The sequence below is a fragment of the Pinus tabuliformis genome, chromosome X, assembly GCF_031772625.1.
Source record: "Pinus tabuliformis cultivar Carrire ecotype Pingquan chromosome X, CPIR1, whole genome shotgun sequence".
NCBI classification, from domain to species: Eukaryota; Viridiplantae; Streptophyta; class Pinopsida; order Pinales; family Pinaceae; genus Pinus; species Pinus tabuliformis.
The window spans coordinates 221449504-221473178 of NC_142308.1; the positions used below are offsets into that span (position 1 = coordinate 221449504).

Here is a 23675-nt window from a genome sequence, read left to right on the forward strand (position 1 = left end):
AAAAATAATATAAAATGTATGATCCAAGTACTCACAAGGTCTTTGCAAGTAGAGATGTTATATTTAATGAGTATGTAGATAAACAAATAAAAGAAGATGAACATAATGTATGACAACCTCCTTATGACAGCTTTAAGGAAGAAGAAGAAGTTGTGGAATCATCTCAAGATAAAGTAAGCATGGACATTCTAGAAGACATGCCAAGAATTCAAAGTCCACAAAGAAGTGACAAAGGCACTCCACAGAGAAGAAGAAGAGGAAAAGGTACTCCACAGTGTAATGAACCTCTAAGAAGATCAACACGACAAATTCAAACCCCTATCATGTATAAAGAATATGCTTTAATGTCTCAAGTAATGGCTGTTTTTTGAGCCTTTAAATTATGAACAAGCTAAAAATCATAAAGAATAGATGGAAGCTATGAAAGAAGAATATGACTCTATAATGAAAGATGAAACTTGGGAATTAACAAAGTGACATGAAAATAGTTCCTATAGGATACAAATGGTTTTACAAGACAAATTTTAATGTAGATGGTAGCATAGGCAAGTATAAGGCAAGATTGGTTGCAAAAGGTTATTCACAAAATGAAGGTATAGATTATGAAGATACCTTTGCTACGGTTGCAAAAATGAATACAATCAGAATAACGATAGCATTGGCCACTAAATATGATTGGAAGCTACATCAATTAGATGTGAAGTCAACTTTTCTAAATGCGGACTTAAAAGAGGAGATTTATATTGTTCAACCAAAAGGATTTGTAAAGAAGGGACAAGAACATATGCAAGTTAAAAAATGCCTTATATGGACTAAAACGGGCACCTAGATCTCAGTATGAAAAAATCGAGAAATTATTCTTTCAGTGAGGATTTAACAAAATAAAAAATGATCCTAATTTGTATGTCAAGATAGATAGAAATGTAGATATATTATTACTCTCTATATATGTCTATGATCTAATAATAATAGGGAGTGCTGATAAATTGATTAAGGATATAAAAAGGAAGTTATCACAAGAATTTGAGATGAAGGATCTTGGACACTTACACTATTGTTTATGTCTTGAAGTATGGAGAGATGATGGAAGGAATTTAATCACACAAAGAAAATATACAAATGAGGTACTAAAGAGATTTCATATGAAAGGATGTGGAGCAGTGAGTACTACATTGGAACAAAATATCAAATTGAGAAATGATGATGGAACAAAGGAGGTGAATGGAACATTGTATCGACAATTAGTGGGAAGTATGAATTATATCACTACCACCAGACCAAACATTGCTTATGCAGTAAGCATACTTAGACAATCCATGGATAAGCCTCATGAAAGCCATTACAAAGATGCAAAAAGGGTCATTCAATATTTAAAGGACACTATCAATTTTGGTATTGAATATACTAATGATTATAATGTTGAATTACCAGGTTATTGTGATTCTGACTGGGCCAGAATTCCAGATGATAGGAAATCCACCACTAGATACGTGTTCAATATAGGATCAAGAGCTATATCATGGAGCAGTGAGAAACAACCAACAATCTCATTGTCATCAACTGAAGCAGAGTATAAAGCATTATGCAGTGCCACCTGCGAAGCAATATAGCTAAGAAGAATACTTGAAGATGTTGGTGAAGGTCAATAAGAACCTATAGTGATCATATGTGATAATCAAAGCACCATCAAATTGGTAAACAATCCTGTATGTCATGCAAGGTCAAAGCATATAAACACACAATATCATTTTGTAAGAGAAAAGGTCCGATCAAAAGAAATTGACTTAATATATTGTAATACAAATGAGAATGTGGTTGAAATATTCACTAAGCCTCTTGGAAAGGCTAAATTTGAGTTTTGTAGAAGTAAGTTATGTGCTGTAAAAATTCCAGACTATGTTGTAAGCCTAGCTGAGACTTAGACCAGCAGGCATGTCAATTAAGAGTATGTTTGTGTCTTATGTGTTGTTCTATAGGATATTTTCTGTGTTGGAATTAAGCAGGAGTATTGGAAAAACAATAATTCCAACACCTACTGCATTAAATTCCCATTTGTCTTGTAGTTTCTTGATACTTCCTTAGCTTCTTGAAGAAGCCATCACCACTGACAATCTAAGCGATCGAGAAGCTTCTTCTTTCTGTATAAATTTCCCTCATTGGCATAAAATGTTCAAGTTGTGTTTAGTTTGTGTGTTCTTTGATTGTCCTAACCTTATGATCAACTTTAGAAATTAGTTAACTTTGTTGCCTCATTATTGTCTCTTAGCAGTAATCGATCACTGACACAAGCTGGACTTGTTGCCCAGATCAGACCCTTAACCTAAAGGATGCATGCAACTCTTTCAGCTTGCTGGAGAAAGTCATGCAATGCTATGGGAACTTGTTGTTACAGAGATAAGCCTTGTGAAGACTAGTTTAAATCATTAGAAGGATGGCCTTAACGTCCCAGTTAGCACAAAAATACTTTCAAAGGTAATACCACTTCCCTAACTTACTGCTTGGAAGAACCATGGTGACTTTGAAGAGATTCGTTGCCTACTGAGACTGATCCACAATCCTAAGGGAACCTCAGGAAACCATACATTGATACAATTAAGCTCGAGAGGGGTCCTCAATGTTCTTGATTTCCCTAGCTTAAGTCTCGGTGCCTCAGAAGAAGTTGTCTCATAAGTGGGTCAACATTCCGCTGCCTGAAATGATCTTAGCTCAGCCCTTGTCAAGCTTTGTCCTCCAAATAATTCTGTTGCCTCAAGTGATAAGTTTGAGCTTGGGTTCAGGGTTGTTTTTCCACCAGCTGAACTTTGTTGTTCCTGATATTGTCTCTATAATTATGTCAAAAAGGTTGGAATCATGCATGAGGGGGTGTTTTATTTGGGGGCATTTGATTTATTTTTAACGAAGTTGTTTTTAGGGCAACTTTTGGGACTTTCTGGTGCCGGAATTCGGTGGAAAATTTTGAGGTGAAATCTTGATTTTTGTTATTTAAACTGGTTTTTTTACTGTATATATGGATTCAACACCCTGAAAAACCCCTAGGGCACTTCGATTGTGACTTGCTGAATTTTAGAGAAATTAGACTAGAAAAACTTCCAAAAAATCTCACTAAAGACAACTCAACTTTTAACTTTGAACATTGGAAAGTGATGGGTGTTTTATTTCCTTTTAACTCTGATTTTCCAATTGACATTTTCCAATCAAAGTTAAAAGAGAATAAAACACCCCTCATAAATAATTCCAACAACTCGGTAGAATATAATAAATATTTCTTTCCTTAAAATTATAGAGCATTTGCAAGGAGCACGTTGTGCCATCTCTCTCTGCATTTATTGCTTTTGGGCCTAGAGGGTAAGAGGAGAATGGAAAATTATCAAATATAACATGCATAGTATTAAGTTGTTTCTGTCAATAAACCATTATGATAATAAACATAAACCCTTATTATGAATGCATATTCAACATTCATCTCCTTGAATCATCTCATAATTTAAAATAGCAAGAAGATGTAGTTATCCATATGTTCTCACAGTGGAAACTACCCTTCTCGATGGATGTTAATCTATCACTGCCCAGTAACGATGTTAATTAAACTCAGGAAGCTATGGGGGAGAGACATTTTTTTTTTAAATAATCGCAGACATGGATAAAATTGGAACGATATATAGAAGATTAGCATGGCCCTTGCGCAAGGATGACACACAAAAATTGAGAAATGGTCCAAATTTTAAAAAAATTAGATACGTGGATAAAGATTTTTGTATTTCCTTGTGTAATTAAGCAAACGAATGTGTTCGTCCTGCAAATTTTTATTCATTTCATGTACAGTTTTGGATCCCATTAAGATGTAAACGTTTCCGAAGATTTTACAACAGTTGCTTTCTTTTAGGTATATATATGGATATTTTTATTATTTGATTCTTTATTCACACATGCTTTTTTAGAATGAACGAAATGAACAAGTTAGGTAATGGAATAATCAGGATTGTTGTGTTTCAAACCCCAAATTGTTTGTTTAGGGTTTTGTGTTTCAAAACCCAAATTGTCTTGATTATTAAAATAACATCTTTCAACATTTGCAACATCCATCACAGTGGAATTAAATTTTTTCCTTGACCAATTGGCATATAGAGTTTATCTAGAATTTTTGTGGTGTGGTCTAGTAAAATTTTAAATCGGGGGGATATTGTATAAATGCAAAAAAAGATTGAAAGATTGATAGAAATACCACAATGTTATCTCAAAAAAGAGACACTATGGTAAGGCTATGAAATTATCGAAATAATTTTTGAAATCCAATACAATATCATGTGTACCATAGATATCAACCTCTTTGCACAAAAGAACTTTATTGCTTTAGAGTATGTTTAAAAATTTGTTTCCTTATCTGTACAAATTTGCAATGATGATTTTGATTTTGGAAATATAGCGATATTTTCGGCGAGCCGAAATATCACCGAAGAAATATCGCGATATTTCCTCTCTAGAAAATATCACAATATTTCCTCTCCCGAAAATATCGTGATATTTCCAAGAAATATCTGATATCTCTAAAAAATATCATGTGATGATAGGAAATATTGCCAGGCACGCAGGGCCACAGCTAGAAAAGGGAAATTTCATTTTTTTTTCCTCATTTTGGTTTTTGAGTATTGGAGAAGGAAGGGGAATAGTATTGCCGTGGTTGTCAAGGAGGTATAGAGGATAAAACAACTGTTATCACCACCAACTAAGAATTTTTTGTGGATCAAAGATTGAAGAACAGTGAGACAAACTTCATTTATTCCATTAATAGGTATGTTCTTAAAAACCCCTAAGTTAATGATTTTTTTCATAGATTTAGGGTTATGCTTGATTTCCTCTTTGCCTACCAACATTTTGATTCATTTATTTTTCCACTTGCTATGATTTCCATGCACATGAGCGAATTCAAGGGTTTTCTCCATATTTGGACAACAAACTCCATTTCTCTTTTTAACTTTCTTATACACCCTCTTATTGCCATTTTTCATTGAATTCACATTGCAAATAATGTAGCCAATTTTTTTTTTTTTTAAATGAGGTCGTTATTATTTTTCTTTTTTTTTGTACGGGTGTTTAAACTTTAATCATTAATGCCAATTTTTTGTTTGTTTGGTGCCAGAGGTTTGAATTAGCTCACTACAAATATGCCAAAACCCTTGACCCATTTTGGGAGTATGTGGAGCGTGATGGTGGGATAAATCAGGTATATCTATCATGTAAATTGTGTGGGACCAGGATGACAAGAGGGGTTACGCGATTGAAATACCATCTTGGTAGACTCCCTGGACATGATGCTGGTATTTGTATGATTTCTAGTGCTGAGCTTATACAAAAATCTCTAAAAGAAATTGATGAAAAATACAATTAGGAGGAGGAAAAAATAAACAAGGTTGAACATGGAGGTAGATCTTTTGGGATATCTTCTTCTGATTTTGAGGCTGAGGGAAGTGGGAGTGGCTCCACAGCGTCACCTGCTATTGCTAGTGCTAATATTAGTGGGAGTGGGAGGTCATCATTTTTTGTTCCACGAATAAGACATGGAGCACAACCTTCCATAAAATCAATTATTAAAAAAAGGGAGAAGTAAGAAGAACATAGAGTTATGGGGAGATGTCTTTTCTAGAGTAACTTACCTCTCAGCATCACCAAAACTAATCCATTTTGGAAGCCAATGTTTGATGTTATTGTTGTTGGGGGCCCAAGCTTCAAAAGTGCTACATATGAGGAGTTGTGGGGGCCAATCCTTCAAGAAGAAAAGTAGTACATCAACTCTATATTGGTGGAGTTGAAATAGACATGGGAAGTGTCTAGATGCACAATGATGTCTAATAGTTGGATAGATAGGAAGGGTGGGACCCTTATAAATTTCTTAGTACATTGTCCTAAAGGTACCATGTTTATTAAATCAGTGGATGCATCAACACATATAAAAGATACAACAATGACATGTGAGTTGCTAGATGGGTTAATCCGAGATATTGGTGTGCAGAATGTGGTGCAAGTCATAATAGATAATGCAGCTAATTATGTGTCTGCCACCAAGATTCTTATGGAGAGTCACTGCAGATTGTTCTGGACTCTGTGTGCAACACATTGTATCAATTTGTTGCTTGAGGATATGGGGAAACTCTCCTTCATCAAGGAGATGATTGATATGGCTAGGAGCGTAACCAAATTTATTTATAACCATGCTTTTTTTCTTAGCCTCATGAGGAGATACACTAGAAACAAGGAGTTGCGACATCCTGCAATCACACATTTTTCCAGCAACTTTAGTATTCTGCAGTCTTTGATTTGATGCCAGTTTGAGTTGAAGAAAATGTTTATTTATGATGAGTGGCATGATTATCGATACAACAAGAGACAGGACAGGAGAGCCATTGCCAAAATGGTGTACACTAACACATTTTGGTAGGGAGTAGAAGAAGTGTGCTCAGTTAGCGAACCTATAGTAAAGGCTCTAATATTGGCAGATGGGAACAAGCCTACAATGGCTTATTTGTATGAGGCCATGGATAGGGCCAAGGAGGCCATTCATTCTTATTATTCAGACAAGGGTTCTGCTCGACTTGATATACATATGATGTTATTATCACCTGGATTGAACCTCAGGTTGAAGGAAGGCAATGCCAGGGTAACCACAAACCACGCTTAGCCAAGTAGCTAGCCCTACTAGGCCGGGAGAGGGCTCTCTCTGTAAGGATCTCAGCCAAGATGACTGGATCAGGAAAAGGATATTAGGCTAGGTATAGTAGCACAAGGTTTGATTTGATTTTGAAGGGGTTTTGTTGGATCAGGAGGAGCCAGACAGTTAGGGCTAGGGAATTAGGTCAAAATTGCAGGGTGTTCAATGGGGCAAGGTAGGCATAAGGTTTAGCACTCTAGGGCTTGATGGGTGAGGTGTTTAAGACTAGTGAGAGGCTAGGAAGATCATGTGATTATCATGGATCCTTCCCAAATTGTAGAAAACATATAATGGTGAATATTTTCCCAAAGCAGAGCAGTGATGTAATGAATTCTGCCTATCAACTTGAAAACATTCACTTAGAAGCAATGAAATGATTAAAGAAATACACAAAACATACTAACATATGATCACAAGAGAAGAAATTGTACTAAAACTCCATACCACATGGATCCCAGAAAAATAGCTGCAATTCTTATTAATCTCCTACTAAACTGCTACAAAATGATGTACAATCAAGGCATGAGCATCCAACTGAGTCCAACCCTTTACAATGAGAAAGAAGAAGAAGATATAGGCTTTGTTTCAACCTCCTCCCATCCTCAAGGGTCGAATCCCTAAGATGAGGAGCTAATCTAACCAACACTGAACAAGAAACAGGAATATAGGCATCTTAACAACTTGCCTCTAAAAGTGAAAAACTGATTCATTTGAGCTCAAATTGACTTTTAATGTAATGAATCTACCCTATACTACTAATTATCCATCATATTTACAAGCCAAGTCATCATTTACCATAGTAAAACATCCTCCATGAGAGAAAATCCATGAACACAATCAAAACATAGAAAAATAGCCATCCTGTGCAAAAATTTCCCTACGCGCAGCACCACTTTCAGGTCCCTTTTGGAGGCCTTCCCGGCATCCAAATTGAGCTCATGATAGCTCATTGGAAAGGTATTCAAGTATAATTTCTAAAACACCTGGAATTTCTTCATTTGAAGCTCATTTGACCCCTCAAAAGTTGATTCTCCCAAGATTGCTTCTGTGTGTCCAAAAAGTGGCAGAAAGGTCATTTTTATGGAGTTTTTTGACCTTTTGGTGGAACAGTTATGCCCCAAAAACTTAGCAAATCCATAGGATGCATGTACTCATCGCTCTGAATCCAAAAATACAAGCCATTTGTGCATTGGGTGCCCCTAGGAAAAGCACAGCGCCACTGATTTTCTGTGTCTGCAATTTCCAAAATTTGCAAAAAACAAAATCTTCTCCAAACCTGACGAAAATTGGTGAGCAGCACCACCATCAAGCATCTTGATGAGCCAAGGAAGCTTCAGCAAGAAACCTAAGCCTATCCTCCTCTTTTTTTCCCTTTAGAGGCTAGTAAGTCATAGCCACTATATAATTAAATCATGGGGTCCGGAAGTGTACAGAAATGTGTTAGCATTATGTTGGAGTATCATGGTAGAAGTTCACATGATAATCCATAGAATAGGATAGTAAGGATAGGATAGATTATTTTTCAACTTTCCTAAGTATACTTTCATTAGCACAGCGGGAACATTCTTACATCATTCATCATTATTATTTTTTAACATATATGCACAACAGATAATAAACCAGGAGGGGCAACTCCCTGAAATATTAGAAGTTCGAGCTAAAAGTTCAAAACATATAATTATTAAAAAATACTCAAAATAAATATAAATTCCAAAACATATAATTATTAAAAATACCCAAAATAAATATTTCTTCATTTGAAGATCATTTGATCCCTCAAAAGTTGATTCTCCCAAGACTGCTTCTGTGTGTCCAAAAAGTGGCAAAAATGTCACTTTTAGGGTGTTTTTTGACCTTTTGGTGGACTAGTTCTGCCCCAAAAACTTAGAAAATCCATAGGGTGCATGTACTCATCGCTCTGAATCCAAAAATGCAAGCCATTTGTGCATTGGGTGGCCCTAGGAAAAGCACAACGCACGTTGAGCCAGATTTTCTGTGTGTGCAATTTCCAAAATTTGCAAAAAACAAAATCTTCTCCAAACTTGACCAAAATTGGTGAGCAACAGCGCCATCAAGAATCTTGATGATCCAAGGAAGCTTCAGCAAGCAACCTAAGCCTATCCTCCTCTTTTTTTCCCTTTAGAGGCTAGTAAGTCATAGCCACTATATAATTAAATCATGGGGTTCGGAAGTGTACAGAAATGTGTTAGCATTATGTTGGAGTATCATGGCAGCAGTTCACACGATAATCCATAGGATATGCTAGTAAGGATAGGCTACTTTCTATACTTAGATTATTTTTCAACTTTCCTAAATATACTTTCATTAGCACAGCGGAAACATTCTTACATCATTCATCATTATTATATTTTAACATATATGCACAATAGATAATAAATCGGGAGGGGCAACTCCTTGAAATATGAGTCTGCCCGATAATATCAATACTTTACAAATATTCAGTTTTACAGTCTTTGCAGGAAACCCCAAGTTTCCTTGGTACAATATCTGCCAAATCGTGCAAGTTGGTCTGCATAGTTTGCACTGCCCGAACCACCATTCAGAGTGCCTAAGGATACTTCCGCCCATCACACCTTGTTCATCGTCGCACTGTTCAGCACGTTGTTCACCCTCGGCTCGTTCAGCCGAACGCCCTCAACTCGTTCAAGTGGACTCCCTCGCTTGTTCACTCGTTCAGCCCGACACCCTCGCCCGTTCGCTCATTTGGCCTGGCGCCCTCGCACACCCTCGCCTGAACGCCTTCGAACGACTTCGCATGAACATTCGATCGTTCAGTTGGGCGCCCTTGCACGCCCTCGCCCGAACGCCTTCACACGACCTCGTCCTATCTTTCACACAAACGCCCTCGGACGCCCTCGCCCGGTCGTTCAGCCTGACGCCCTCGCACGGTCATTCAGCCCGATGCCCTCGCATGCCCTCGCACGGTCATTTGGCCCGACGCCCTCACACAGTCATTTGGCCCGATGCCCTCACACACATTCGCACGACCTTCAGCTCCGTTTTCTTCTTTTGCCCCGGCTCAATGTTTTGGCCCAAGAGTCTACCTACACCTTGCCAAATTTCAATCCTCTCCAAGTTAGCTCACCCTCCAACTCACATGAACACTTGGAAACTTCGTTTATTGCTTTTTGTCACCATTACAACGCTTTACTTATATGGCGGTTGGCCCATCGTTCGGGGTGTCGACTCACCAAGCCAACCCACCGTTTCGTCCAACTCGCCCCAACTTTGCGTTGGCCCATGGTGTGGGCACCCATGTGCGGGACCACCCCCACATATAAACTTTCCACCGCCCAACACTTAGTCATTTTCACAAGATGACTTTGTGTCACATGTTTCCTTCGTTTGGTCAGCTCGTCACACCATTCGCATGCACCCTCAACTCGTCGTTCAACCGCCCAGCTCGTCGCTTGCCCGTCGTGCGCCCGTGCCAACTCCCGCCGACCCGTCGGTTAAACGCGCCTGCCCGGCATGCCCGACTCGTGGGCTTGACATACTCCCCCACTCTAAATGGTTGTCATCCTTGACAACACCATCATACGACATCGCAAAGTGTCGCTAGCTCCAACATCCAAAGATGCCCATGTTGCCTACCTCTGCTCTGCCATCGCACAAACCATAAAGGCTCATGTCTCCATAAATCAGAAAGTCTCCTCAATCCATGATCATCAACCACATCCGTCGCAATCCCCACATGCTTCTCCCACTGTGGAAGGTTGGTCCCTCCAACTCAAGCTACATGCTTATTGCAACATATCATGTTGACCTCATCATGTATCGCCATCATGTGAACTACTGCCATGATACTCCAACATAATGCTAACACATTTCTGTACACTTTCAGGCCCCATGATTTAATTATATAGTGGCTATGGCTTACTAGCCTCTAAAGGGCAAAAAAGAGGACGATAGGCTTAGGTTGCTTGCTGAAGCTTCATATCCTATACCCTATCCTCCTCTTTTTTGCCCTTTAGAGGCTCTCCTTGGGTGGGAGAATGATCATGACAAAGGAAGTTCTTCAAGGAATATCTATCTACTAGATGCGTTTATTGTTTCTCTCCATGGCTATCATTCACATAATTAACTCATTCATAGCTAACTTCATTTGGTTTGGCATTGGAGACATAAAGAAATTCCACATGTCCTCATTGGCAAATATCTGTAAACCACATGAATGTGGTGGTTGGGGCATCAAGGATACATATGTCTTCAATTGTGATCTGCTCACAACAAACCTGTGGAGGGCGTTGGTGGGTAGAGACATTTGGAAAAACATAATCTGCAAAAATATTTGAATAACGCACTCCTGTAGGTTTGGGTCAAAGCCGGTGCCGCTATGAAGATTTTTCCCTCCTATATTTGGTGCAACGTGATGAAAGTCCACCCTGGGCTCTGCAAAAACCTCATATGGGCAGCTAGAAGCGAAGAAAAATTTTGATTGGTTTAGACAACATGGTCGGTATGGATGGAAGCCATTCGCTCTCCTTTCCCATCATCCAACATTTGCATAGCAGAAATATTACAACTCTCTCACACATTGGGGTTATTCATAATGAGTTTTCCCCCTCTACTTATTGGAGTCAAGCAACAAAGTTGGATTTACTATCAGAGTTTCATCTTGAATGAAATTCCTTCTGCTCTAACCTTATACAAGTGGGCATTGTTCTTGCTGATAAAGAGGACCAAATCACTTGGGGCAATATAACTCAGAGAGGGGATATTTCGGCCAAGGAAGTTTACTATTATATCTCTGACATGCTTATTCTTGATCGCTGCTCCATTTGGCTGGCCCAGATATGGAAATGGGAGGCACCAATGAAGCTAAAATGTTTCACCTGGCTAGTTGCCCACAACCATATTCTAACATGGGACAATCTTACCAAAAGAGGTTTCTTGGGTCCTAGACTCTGCCCTCTTTGTAGATCTGCATAGGAGAATGTTGTATATATTTTCTTGGTATGTCCTTGGGCCCTTGGTGTTTGGGAGGAGATCACTTATTTGCTCAATATTAATCAAATTGTAGACAAAACCTCCATCCTTTCTTGTTTACAATTTTTGGTCCTCACACAAAATATTATACAGGTCCATATCTCTGTACTTCTTTTAGGCAATCTGGTGAAGTCAGAATGCTTGCATCTTTGACAATGTTGTTTCGAATCCGAGGAAAACTTTCCTCATAACTATCGAGTATTTCTTGGAGATTGAACCTCTCTCTCCTAGCAAAAAAAAGAGTGACAAGACCTTCAAAGATATGAGACATAGATTTCCAAGGGGTTTATTTGATGGTGCCTTTGATGGGGGTGTTTGTGGATGTGGAGTTGTTATCTCCCTATCTCCTTCACATCATTATCAGGTCTACTGGTCTGTAGCTTCCAACTCTAACTCGCAAGCTAAGGTGATTGTCCTCTGGGGACTCCTAAGATGTGCTTTATGGCTAGAGGTGGATGAGATAATCATCTTTGGGGATTCCAAAGTGATTATCGATTGGGCACAACATGGCTGCTGTCTTGACATTTGATCATTGAGCCACTGGATGGAGCAAATCTCCACCTTAGCGGATCGACTCTCCAAGTGTGGGTCCTCGGTTCATCCTGGGTATATACATTTTGATTGTCTTATGCAGGGTTTTGTGTCTAGTTCTGGACACTTCATTTTTGCTTGATGCTCTATCATCCCCTTTTCTGTTGCTATATAGGGCCTTTGTGTATTCCAATTTTCTTTGTTGTCATATGAAGCCATATTTTTGTATCAATGTGGTTCTTATCTGCTGAGTGGGGTTTTTCCTAGTTCTATCTCATGTACATGCTTAATTAGTTGGTCTGTCTAGTGGCTATTGCAGGGTCTGTATCTTGGATGAATGGAACAACTTCATTTTTTAATGAAAAGAGTATTGTTTTTTCTCCGTAAAAAGGCAATATCTACGATACTATATAGCATTTAATGTTACTATGCCATATGTGTATCAATGTTAAAAATTGCACAACAACAACAATATTGGCAGAGCTTGCCTTTATCTTTGTAACATCCAGGATCATTATATCATTCCACAATACAAAATAATCATTATATCATTACAAAATACAAAATAAAATCGTACTCAACTGTTAGGAGTTTTGGAAGTTTTATGGCATATTTTTCTCTCATGATATGTAAGAATTTGTTAGAACTATCAGTTTCATCTATGAACTTTCAGCAATATGAGTGTTCTAAGAATTTTTCAAAATGCATTTAAAAGTATATTTAAAAATAAATAAATAAATAAGAAGTTCAAGCTAAAAATTCCAAAACATATAATTATTAAAAAATACTCAAAATAAATATAAATTCCAAAACATATAATTATTAAAAATACCCAAAATAAATATATCCTTCCCATTAAAGTACATTTCTCAAAAAAAAATCTTTATATTAATTGAAAATATTTGAGCTTCAAATTATACAAAATAATATATATATATATATATATATATATATATATATATATATTTTAAACGTAGAATTAAGTTAGATATTAATGTATAAAATCTTTAGTTTGTTAAGGTTACATAATTTTAACAATTAAGACCATTTAAAATAATTTACATTCCTTACTTTAGCCACAAAATAAATCATACAAGAAAGTTAATTCTAATTCTGACATCTCATTTGTTGAATTCTTTTGAGTTTCTAGGTAGAGCTGAAGAATAGTTCTCGCAAGGACTTTGATAAGATTTTTCTGCTTTATCAGCGTTCCAAAGGAGTAGATTAAATTTAAGTTTCTTGTTCAAACTGGAGAATATTTGTTGAGAGAGTTATAATGGATATTTCCTCATCTTCAGCTCTGCACTTGGTCCTGGCGAACCTGGTCGGGGCTTCCGTGCTTGCGACCTCGGGATATTATGTTCAGTGTTTGATGAACCAGATTCATTTAAACTGTGTTTCATCATCTCCCAGAGATATCTAAGAGCCGTTTCACAATCAAAATATAATTTGGTTTAATTTTTTATTAGTAAGCTGTCATATAACTTTGGTTATGGAATTTAAACTTCAACATACGTATTAGCTTTGTACAATATATTTTTAATTCGATTGTGTTGTGTCATTTTCATATTGATACCAAAAGCTAATCAATTAACGTGATTACACTTTTTATTTGTTTTATTAAAAATTTATATTTTTTTTTGAAAGATTGATAATATTTAGCTGTTGAATTCAAATGTATATATATTTTTGGAATTATCACAATTTAACAACGCCAGCGATTTTTTTTTATACTTTTGAAATTATCACAATTTATTATTTTTTAAATTATCACAAGGCTATCAATCTCTTTGCATTTTTGAAGCAATAGTTAGTATATAGATAGTAAAATTGCATCGTCCATTGAACGAACGAAGGAGATTCTGTGTTACACGTCATCACGATGACATAGTTCTAGGCCGATGAATAAATTACAACTAAAAAATCTTCATATCATATTAAATTGGAGGAACTATAAAATTGCCTCCACTTAGTTTCCATTGAACGGAAGGAGACTCTATGTTACACGTCATCACGAAACCGGAGAATTCCGGATGAATAACGAGGGAGACTGAGTTACACGTCATCACGAAACGGGACAATTTCGGATAAACGAAGGGGGAGGAAAGGTGACCCCAACCCACTGGTGGGGTATCAGTGTTAGCTCTATGGCGCAAGTGGGCCATACATTTATGAGTAATGCGTCACCATGACGAGCGCGATCTAGGTGGTGCACGGAGGCCATACGGCTGATGCTCCACTATGACTGTCGGCAATGCCTAACCAGTAATCTATAGAGTATTTAATATTCGGGGATATGCACGCAGCTTAGCCCGATAACACACGAAAGCTCAAATATTATTTAATGTCGAAACTCCCCGCTCCTGTGTTATCACGTTAAGCTGCGTGCATATCCCCAGGCATTAAATACTCTATAGATGACTATGACTGTCGAGGTGGTGGAAGTGGGGCATCAGTGTCCATAAAGTCCTTACTTCCGGAGACAAGGCCTTGTGAAGACAGTAGAGAAATCCTTCCGTCTTGAAGCCCGGGTGGGACCTGAGAAATCCTCAGCCCTCAAGGTGACAGTGATTAAAGACAGACTTCTATTGCTTCCTTCCACGTGGCACAACCCCAATGGTCATGGTGGGGACATCAGTAGCGATAAAGTCCCGGTGATCCCTCACGTTTTGCTCGGCAGTTCCTATTTCCACCTCCATAGCAAAGTTAATGCTATGGAGTGTACACCCTCTGACAGCAGCAGCACCGTAACGACAGTTTCGGATGGGCGGATGCATGTTTTGGACCCATTGATACCATGACCTATGTACATGCATTTTCTGGCAGCTACCATGACCTATGTACATGCATTTTCTGGCAGCTCAGTCACTCCAACTCCGGGAGGCTCCACGGTTCAGCGTAATCAATGCAAGTAATCACGCCATTAATTTTATTCAAATAACGAGCCCATTTGAATTCGAATTCAAATTTGAATTCAAGCGCCCAAAATTCAGCGCTCATCCATATTTCAGCAACCACGCCCGCTCTTTTGCATATTGATTCCCTGTTCAGTGTTGTTTTGTCAATGAAGTTGCAGACGATAGAATATCATGACCTCGCCCTTCAAATTCGGTCTGCACCTGGAGTACTCATCTGTTTTCTTTATAGGTTTTATGTTGCGGCAAATTCTTCAATGGTATCATGCCTATTGGGACCTCAGCAGCTCCAACATATCTTCCTCCTCATTCCTTCAAAACACAAGATTCCCGGGGAAATCCCAGAAACTTCAATCTAATAGACGGGGGAGTTGCAGCTAACGATCCGGTAAGTCGCGGTGATATATTTTTCCATTGCCATCTCAATATGGTTTAAATTTCAGTTTTCAAAGTCACAGCGTAACAGTTTTGGTAAGGGGCCGTGAAATTAATTTGTTGCCCTCTAAAATAATCTTGCAAACATTACTTGCAGTAAACCATGTGTCGAAAGAAATTGTATTTCAGTTTTCAAAGTCACTGCGTAACAGTTTTGCCTAATGGGTTGCGCAATTAATTTGTTGGCCTGTAACATATTCTTGCAGACATTACTTGCAGTAAACCATTTGTTGAAAGAAATTTCCGCTCGCAATTCGAATCCACCATTGTCGAAACAAAGTATTGATTTAAATTTGATCGAGAACGAGTCTAGCAAGCTTCTGGTTCTTTCTCTTGGAACAAGACAAAAAGTAGCTCGTTACAAGGCCACCGACGCTGCAAAATGGGGCTTATTTGGATGGTTAACTAAGGACGGTAGATCACCTTTAATTGATATTTTATTGCAATCAAGTTCGGATATGTCGGACATTCACGAATTCTTCTGCTTCAAAACCATTAACATGCATATGTATCTCAGAATCCAGGTACTTTTCTTGCACCCTCCATATATAATTCACCCATAGATTTTGTGAAGTTGAACAAATCTATATTCGAGATATCTAACACAATGCCTCATTGTGATCAGGAACCGCAGCTGGGAGATCACACTAGCTCCTTGGATCTGTCGACGGAGGAGAATCTAAAAGCCTTGAAAACGATAGGTAGCGATCTCTTGGCCAAGCCTGTTTCAAGTGTCAATATCGAGATGGGCTACTATGAGCCAACGCCAGAGCAAGACTGGAAGACCAACCATGATGCATTGATCAGGTCATTTTAGTTCTTATTGAATACGTCAATTTCAATGAAAATTGCTAAATCAAGTTTTATGACAGAAAATGGTTCATGTGAATTGGTTTCACCGTTAATATTGTATTGATTTGGCAGGTTTGCGCAGCTACTTTCACGTGAAAGAAAGTCACGATCAACCGCTGCTCCTAGTGGCTAAGACTTAGAGTCCTGAAACTTTATGAATGATAGTTTTCCTCAGTTTATGAATGTTAGTTTTCCCTTATGAATGTTGTACTTTGTTCGAAGATGATCTTAACTTCGATATGTAATGTAACTTTGATATCCAATTTGAAAATTGAGGCTTTCTGCATATTTCATTAATATATTGATTTTGAAAATAATGTTATTTACCATGCCTTTACTAATATTTAAAGAAAAAGTCACACAAGAATTAACATAGTAATATTTACATTATTAATGAAATCATTGAGCTCAAACTTTTAAGGTATATATGTAATTTCGTTTTCATTTTAATTATTAATATTATTAAAATTTTCAATCTTATTATCATTAATTCGGTCATGCAAACCATCTAGACCCTGTGTGGACATAGACACATCTTAAACGCCATTTAAATATGAAAGATCCCCACTCTGCTTTTTATGTGGACATCCCCACTAAGATTTTGGTAGAGTAGGATATCTTTGTGATACATATGGCATAGAATATAATATTAATGGTATGGAGATTTTTGTGGGGGTGGGAATAGCCTATGTTCCCATGAGTAAATTTTTCATATCATTCATTTAGTTGCATGGATTGCATTAAAATTTTTATGGTATTCTTTGTTTTTAATTAATATTTTTTTAATTTTGGATTAATATTTTTAAGTCATTTGATTCTACTTATGTTATTAATATCACATTTTTTACACCTTTTTAAGAAAAAAATTTAATATTTTATTTTTTAAAGTAAGAATGTCCATTTTCACTTTCTTTTTCTTTATGTTTTCTAGCCATTAAACATTTTGCTATGATTTATGATTTTGTTGATAAAAATGTAATTTTTAATTTTCTAAATTTAATTGTTGAATCTATAAATGGATTTAATTTCTTGAATAATTCTAATTCTACCTGCAAAAATTCTTCTAGCTTAATTTTTGTTAAAACCAATTTTAAAAATGTAATAAAAAATGTTTGAAAAGTATAATATATGGACTACTAGAAAGAAAAAGACAAGTATAAACATTTTATATTTTATACCTTTAAAATATGATGATCTAACTATGTGTGACATTGTAATTGTCAATTTATAAACTACATTTTTGAATGCGTAAATGGATTTAGCACCATTAAAAACAACCATTGCACTTTAATGAAAAAAAATAGTGAAAAAATACTCCAATAAAAGTTAAGAACAATAATGTTAAAATATTACAAAGAAAACAAAAATTCCTACACATTTTTATTTTTTATTTTTTTCTTACTATCAATGGTGAAATCTAGCTATCCATTTGATGGTAAAAATGTAATTTTATCTTTCTTTAATTACATTTTTGCATGCATAAATTAATTCATCACCCTTAAAAATATTTATTTGATCACTATTATGTAATCTCAAACATTAATATCTTGAATTTTAGCAATTATTTTAATTTTTCCGCCAGAAGTTGTCAGCAAAAAAATGTCTAAGCTGTTACAAATCAAATGAAAATTTAAAACATTTTATATTCTAAACTATTTTAACTATTATTTTTGAAATCCAACTAAATTTTTATTTTCCATTGTTTAAATTACATTTATTATTATTAGTAGTATGTATAAACCAATTCATAATCCTAAAAATCCTCTATTTTACCAAAATTTACCTTCAACCACAAATATCTACAATTATGAAAATTTATATAATTTTTGGACCTAATTTTGAGAAAACTTATGTAGAAAAATATTCCCATAAAAAAATTCAAAAAATAAGATTTTTATCTTGCTACAAAGAGAAGGAAAAATATAACATTCTATTGTATAACATTTTATAATGATATATAATGAAATCCTGCTATTTTCTAACCATATATAATGAAATTCGACTATGTAACAGTTTGAAATATGATAATTTTCATTGAATAAAGTAGACCTTCTTTCACTTATATTATCTAATCTCAACCAGTGATATAAGTAAATTCCAAAAACTATTTTCACTATTTTCGACATTTTGGAAAAACGTAGTTGGAAATATGATGTATGAGGTTGGTGAAAATGGGGTGGTAGTTTGGAATTAGACTACTGGCTAACATTGTAACCAATGAGATGCGCGTTGATGGATCTTATATGTGGAATTTCCCCCTGAGGGTCCCGCTTATCTGACCAATCACTATCAGCCCTTCTCTCACTTTCCCTTTTGTTAAGAGCTTCAATCTGCGCCATTGATCTCACTTCACGAGATCCAATAGATATCGCATCGTTCTCTCACCAACTTACTTGAATGATATCCACCGTAGATGTCACGTAATCTCACGTGGATTCTTGCACGAATGATATAAGGACGAGAGTGCGCAAGAAAAGTGGTTTTCTTGTGCTACGTGTCGACCGCTAAGGTTGATTGCGTGAATTTTCCAAATACCATTTACGATCTTTTGGGCGCATGAGATGCCACTTCCCGTTTATCAAATACAACCCACGTGCTTAATTCATACTTTAAGGAAGATGCGTAAGGAAAGGTTTAGCGCTTAAGCTCAATATTAACTCTTAATACTAATTGACTGTGAATTATAAATAAAATGTTTAAACAGAGGAAAATACCCAATTAGGGTCTAGAATTCCATTACACAGTCATAAGAGAATTTATACACCAGAACAATGCTTCCACACCACACTTCAATCAATTATTCAACAAAATCAAAATTAGAGAGTCTTGGCCCTCCTGGCTCGATTACAATAGTCTGTTTGACTTCTGTTCAATCTCAAACCCTATCTCTCACTCAAAAACTCTCGCTTACTCACCATGTTATCGATTATCTAATCTCTATCATTACATTCTTTCTTCTTTTATGAATCAAATCCTATCCTAACTTCATTTACAACTCGATCCCTATTTTTAATAGTCTAACAATCAAATCCCTATTTGCAAGCTTAGTGACACACCTATACTAACAACTTATCTCCTATTCTAAAAATAATACAATAATCTAATTATTACAATAATTGAGATAAAGATTAATTCAAGAGTTCCAACCCTCTCTACTTATAATTGATTTTGACCACTCAGGTCAATGAAATTCATTTCTTGTTAGCCACAACATGTGAACATACAATCATTTTGCTAGCTAAGTCCATATGCTCCTGCATTAGACTCCCGAGGAAGGAAATAATCCTTCAGACTTTTAGGATTTACTCCATACTTTTATAACTTTGGTGCTGTCAACCAACTAACATCCTTTATTGGTTGTCCATTCCATTTGACTAAATACTTAAAATAAACATGTCCTTTTGTTCTTTTAGTAACTATTTTCTCCAAAATAGCTTCCACCTCTTTCTTGACTGTCTTTGGCATTTGTTCTTCCCAATTTAAAGTTTGAACTTTATCTCCTGCATGTTCCTTTTATAGTTCTGACTCTGTCTCCTTGTACGGATATAAATCTACAACATTGAAGGTAGGTGATATTCCAATCCCTTCTGGAAATTCAATTTCATAAGCATTAGTTGAAAGCATCCTCACAATTCTACATGGCTCTATCTTTTTCATCTTTAGTTTATTGCAAGTCCCAACAGGAAATCTTTATTTTCTCAAGTATACCATCACTAGATCTCCCACTTGGAATTCTTTTTCTTTCCTCATCATATCAACTCTCTCTTTGTATTTGCTGCTACTTTGCTGCAATCTAGCTTTCACATCTTCTTGTAGTCTTTGCATCTGCTCTGCAAACTCTTCAACATTTTCATTTCTTGTCTCCTGTTTTCCAAAACTTTTGAGCTCATATGCGCCTCTTGGATTCATTCAAAAAATAATATGAAATGGCCTCATCCTAGTACTGCGGTTTGGAGTGTCACTATAAGCAAACTCATCTTGAGCGAGTGCTAAATCCCAATGCTTAGGATTGTTATATGCTATACTTATCAATATGTTTCCCAAGCTTTTGTTTACCACTTCGGTCTGTCCATCTATTTTAGGGTGATATGGTGAACTAAAACTAAGGTTGGCACCTAGTTTATCCTAAGAGTTCTCCAGCAATTCCCAACAAACTTTGTATCTCTATCAGACACAATACTTATAGTTAATACATGTAACCTTACAACTTCTGAAAAACATAGATTGGCAAGATGTGTTGCATCACTTGTCTCTTTACATTCAATGAAACGTGCCATTTTAGAAAATCTATCTATCACAACATAAATGGAATCATTCCCTCTTTGGGTTCTAGGTAATCCAAAAACAAAATCCATACTAATTACATCCCATGGTCGGTCTGGTATTGGAAATGGTTGGTACAATCTTGTATTTTGGCTTCTCCCTTTAGCATGCTGACAGATCCTGCATTTCTCGACAAATCTCTTAACATCAGTTTTCATCTTTGGCCAATAGTAAAAATCATTTACCTGCGCAAATTATTTGTCTTATCTAATGTGACCAGATAATACTCCACTGTGTTTCTCCTTGATTATGTTTTCCCTCATAGAACATTTGGGAATGCACAATTTGTTACCTTTAAACAATAAACCTCCTTGGATAAGATAATCTAACCACTGGCTTCTATTATGAACTACCGGATTTTGTACAACTACATAAATATCTTTGAATTCTGCATCATCTTTATATGTATCAACCATTTCTTCAAATCCTACAATGCCAACTCTTAATTCTTACAAAATGAAATTTACCCTGCTCAAAGCATCAACAACTTTGTTCAACTTAACACTTGTGTGTTTTATCACTAAAGTAAAACTTTGTAAAAACTCTACCCACTTGGCATGATTCTGGTTAAATTTTGGTTGATTGTTTATGAACTATAATGCATGATTGTTAGAATACAATACAAACTCCTTTGGTAGCAAATAATGTCTCCATTTTTTTAAAGCTTGCACAATAACATAGAATTCTTTGTCATAAGAAGAATACATCTTCTTAGGTTAATTTAGTTTCTCACTAATGTAGGCTATTGGTCTTCATTCTTGACTCAAAACTGCTCCTATTACAACTCCACTAGCATAAGTTTCAACTTGGAAAACATTCCCAAAATTAGGTAAAGCTAAAACTGTTTTCTCTATAATTTTCTTCTTCATCAACTTAACATTTTAGTCTACTGCTTCTGTCCACTTGAATGGCGAATTAGTCTCTTTTATTGTTTCAAAAATTGGTGCACAAATCTGACTAAAACTTCTGATAAACTTTTTATAAAAACTTGCAAGACCATGAAAGCTTCTTACCTCAAATATGTTTCTTGAAATAGGTCAGTTCCAAATTTGCTTGGACTTTCTCTAGATCCATTTTCAAACCTTCTTTAGAAACTACAAATCCAAAATAGATTAATTATTCTTTCATGAAACTACATTTCTTCAGATTTATCAGCAATTTCTCTTTCTGCAGATTTCTTAAAACCAACTTAAGGAGCTCCAGATGTTCTTTTCTTTTAGTAAAAAGTAAAATATCATCAAGATAAACAATGACAGAATTTCCTGCATATTCTTTCAAGACTCCATTCATCAATCTCATGAATGTGCTATGTGCATTGGTGAGTCCCAAAGGCATCACTAACCACTCATATAGCCCACTGTTTGTTTTAAATGCCGTCTTCCATTCACCTCCTTCTATAATCCTTATTTGATGATACCCACTCTTCAGGTCTATCTTAGTAAAATATGTTGACCCATTTAAACAATCCATCAAATCATCCATGTGTGGTAAAGGAAAATGATACATGATTGGGATTTTGTTTATCACTCTGGAATCTGTACACATATGACATTCACCACCTTTCTTTTTACTGAGTATTGTTGGTATAGAACATGGACTGAGACTCTCTTTGATTAATCCCTTATCCATTAGTTCATGTATTTGTCTTCCAATTTCTACATTTTCTTGAGGAGTTAACTTGTATGTTGCTCTATTTGGAAAACTTTCTTGAGGTATTAGATCAATATGATAACTAATACTCTTGACTGATGGCAATGCATTTGGCAACTCATGCACAATAATATCAACAAAATCATTCAACAGAGTTTTGATTTCTTTAGATAAATCATCTATGTTTGTGGAAGTTAAAATTACCTTAGGTCTCATCGTGATAGTAAAATGCATTTGTTCATCCTTCTTGACTTCTTGCAGCAATTCTTTCCCACTCATCATGATAACATTGTTTCCAAGTGCTTCTTTGTCTACCTCATCCTTCAATGGCAGTAGTGTGTGTTTATTTCCATCCTTCTCGAGAGTGTAAGTATTTCTTCTCCCATCATGAATAGCTTTTTGATCAAACTGCCAAGGTCTTCCCAGAAACACATGGCATACATCCATTAGCGTTACATCACATAATATCACATCCTTGTAAGTACCAATCTGTATCTCTACCTTGCATTTTTCTGTCACAATAAGTTGATGTCCTTTTTGCGACCATGATACTTTGTAAGGAGTAGGGTGTATTGTTCTCACTAGTCCTAACTTGTCCACCATTTTTGTAGAAATAAGGTTATCAGTGTTTCCACTTTCAATTATCACTTTACAACATTTTCCATTGGACTTGCATGTGGTTCTGAATAAACTCTTCCTCTGAGCTGGTTCTCCTATCTCTTTCTCTTCCTTAACCAATACCCTGTTATCACTCAGATTTTTCTCAAGGTTAAAGAAAGAAATTTCTGAGGTAACCACAAACCAATATTTTGAGTATATATCCTAGCCAATATACACTCAGAGAGGGTTCTCTCTTTATGATTTAGTGTTGTTTTGATATGATATTAGGCTAGTTATTAATGCTTAATGAATTTGTTTTGATTTGTTTGGTGGAATTAAGGGAATAGATGGGAAGAGCAAATATTTAGGCCATTGGGCTATGGAGTCAAGTAGGAAAGGTTTATCACGATTTTATTAATCACCGAGGTAAGAGTTCACAAGGCAAGCTAGCACAACAAGGACAAATCTGAAAGTCTTAATGGATAAAAATCTTAACCAGGGCTAAAGGCAATGAAGAATCTTTAATAGGGGTTAAGATGAAGAAGGGAGGTTTGGCAAGTAGCAAGGGAAATTAAGAATCCTATACTAGGGGCCAATATAGGGAATGAATTACAGAAGTAAGAGAGAAACTAAGAATTTCGAAACTTAATCAATTT

At 36.1% G+C, this 23675-nt stretch overlaps 1 protein-coding gene and 1 non-coding gene across 2 annotated transcripts; both read left to right on the top strand.

The window, feature by feature from the left end:
- Positions 1-3617: 3617 nt before the first annotated feature.
- LOC149139149 (U6 spliceosomal RNA) lies at positions 3618-3724 on the top strand. The gene has a single exon (XR_016265429.1). It is a non-coding gene; the product is annotated as a U6 spliceosomal RNA (small nuclear RNA).
- Positions 3725-15343: 11619 nt separating this feature from the next.
- LOC149139150 (patatin-like protein 5) lies at positions 15344-16579 on the top strand. Its single transcript, XM_089450611.1, has 4 exons — positions 15344-15547; positions 15801-16118; positions 16220-16401; positions 16519-16579. Exons 1-4 carry the CDS (start codon positions 15425-15427, stop codon positions 16577-16579), a joined length of 684 nt encoding a protein of 227 aa, XP_089306737.1. The 5' UTR covers positions 15344-15424.
- Positions 16580-23675: the final 7096 nt, after the last annotated feature.

What these genes read in the sequence shown, in the direction of transcription:
- LOC149139150 (XM_089450611.1), top strand. Translation starts at nt 15,425, where the DNA reads ATGCCTATTGGGACCTCAGCAGCTCCAACATATCTTCCTCCTCATTCC. An exon ending in ATATGTATCTCAGAATCCAG is followed by an intron (nt 16,119 to 16,219) that starts GTACTTTTCTTG and finishes CATTGTGATCAG; the next exon opens with GAACCGCAGCTGGGAGATCA. An exon ending in AACCATGATGCATTGATCAG is followed by an intron (nt 16,402 to 16,518) that starts GTCATTTTAGTT and finishes TTGATTTGGCAG; the next exon opens with GTTTGCGCAGCTACTTTCAC.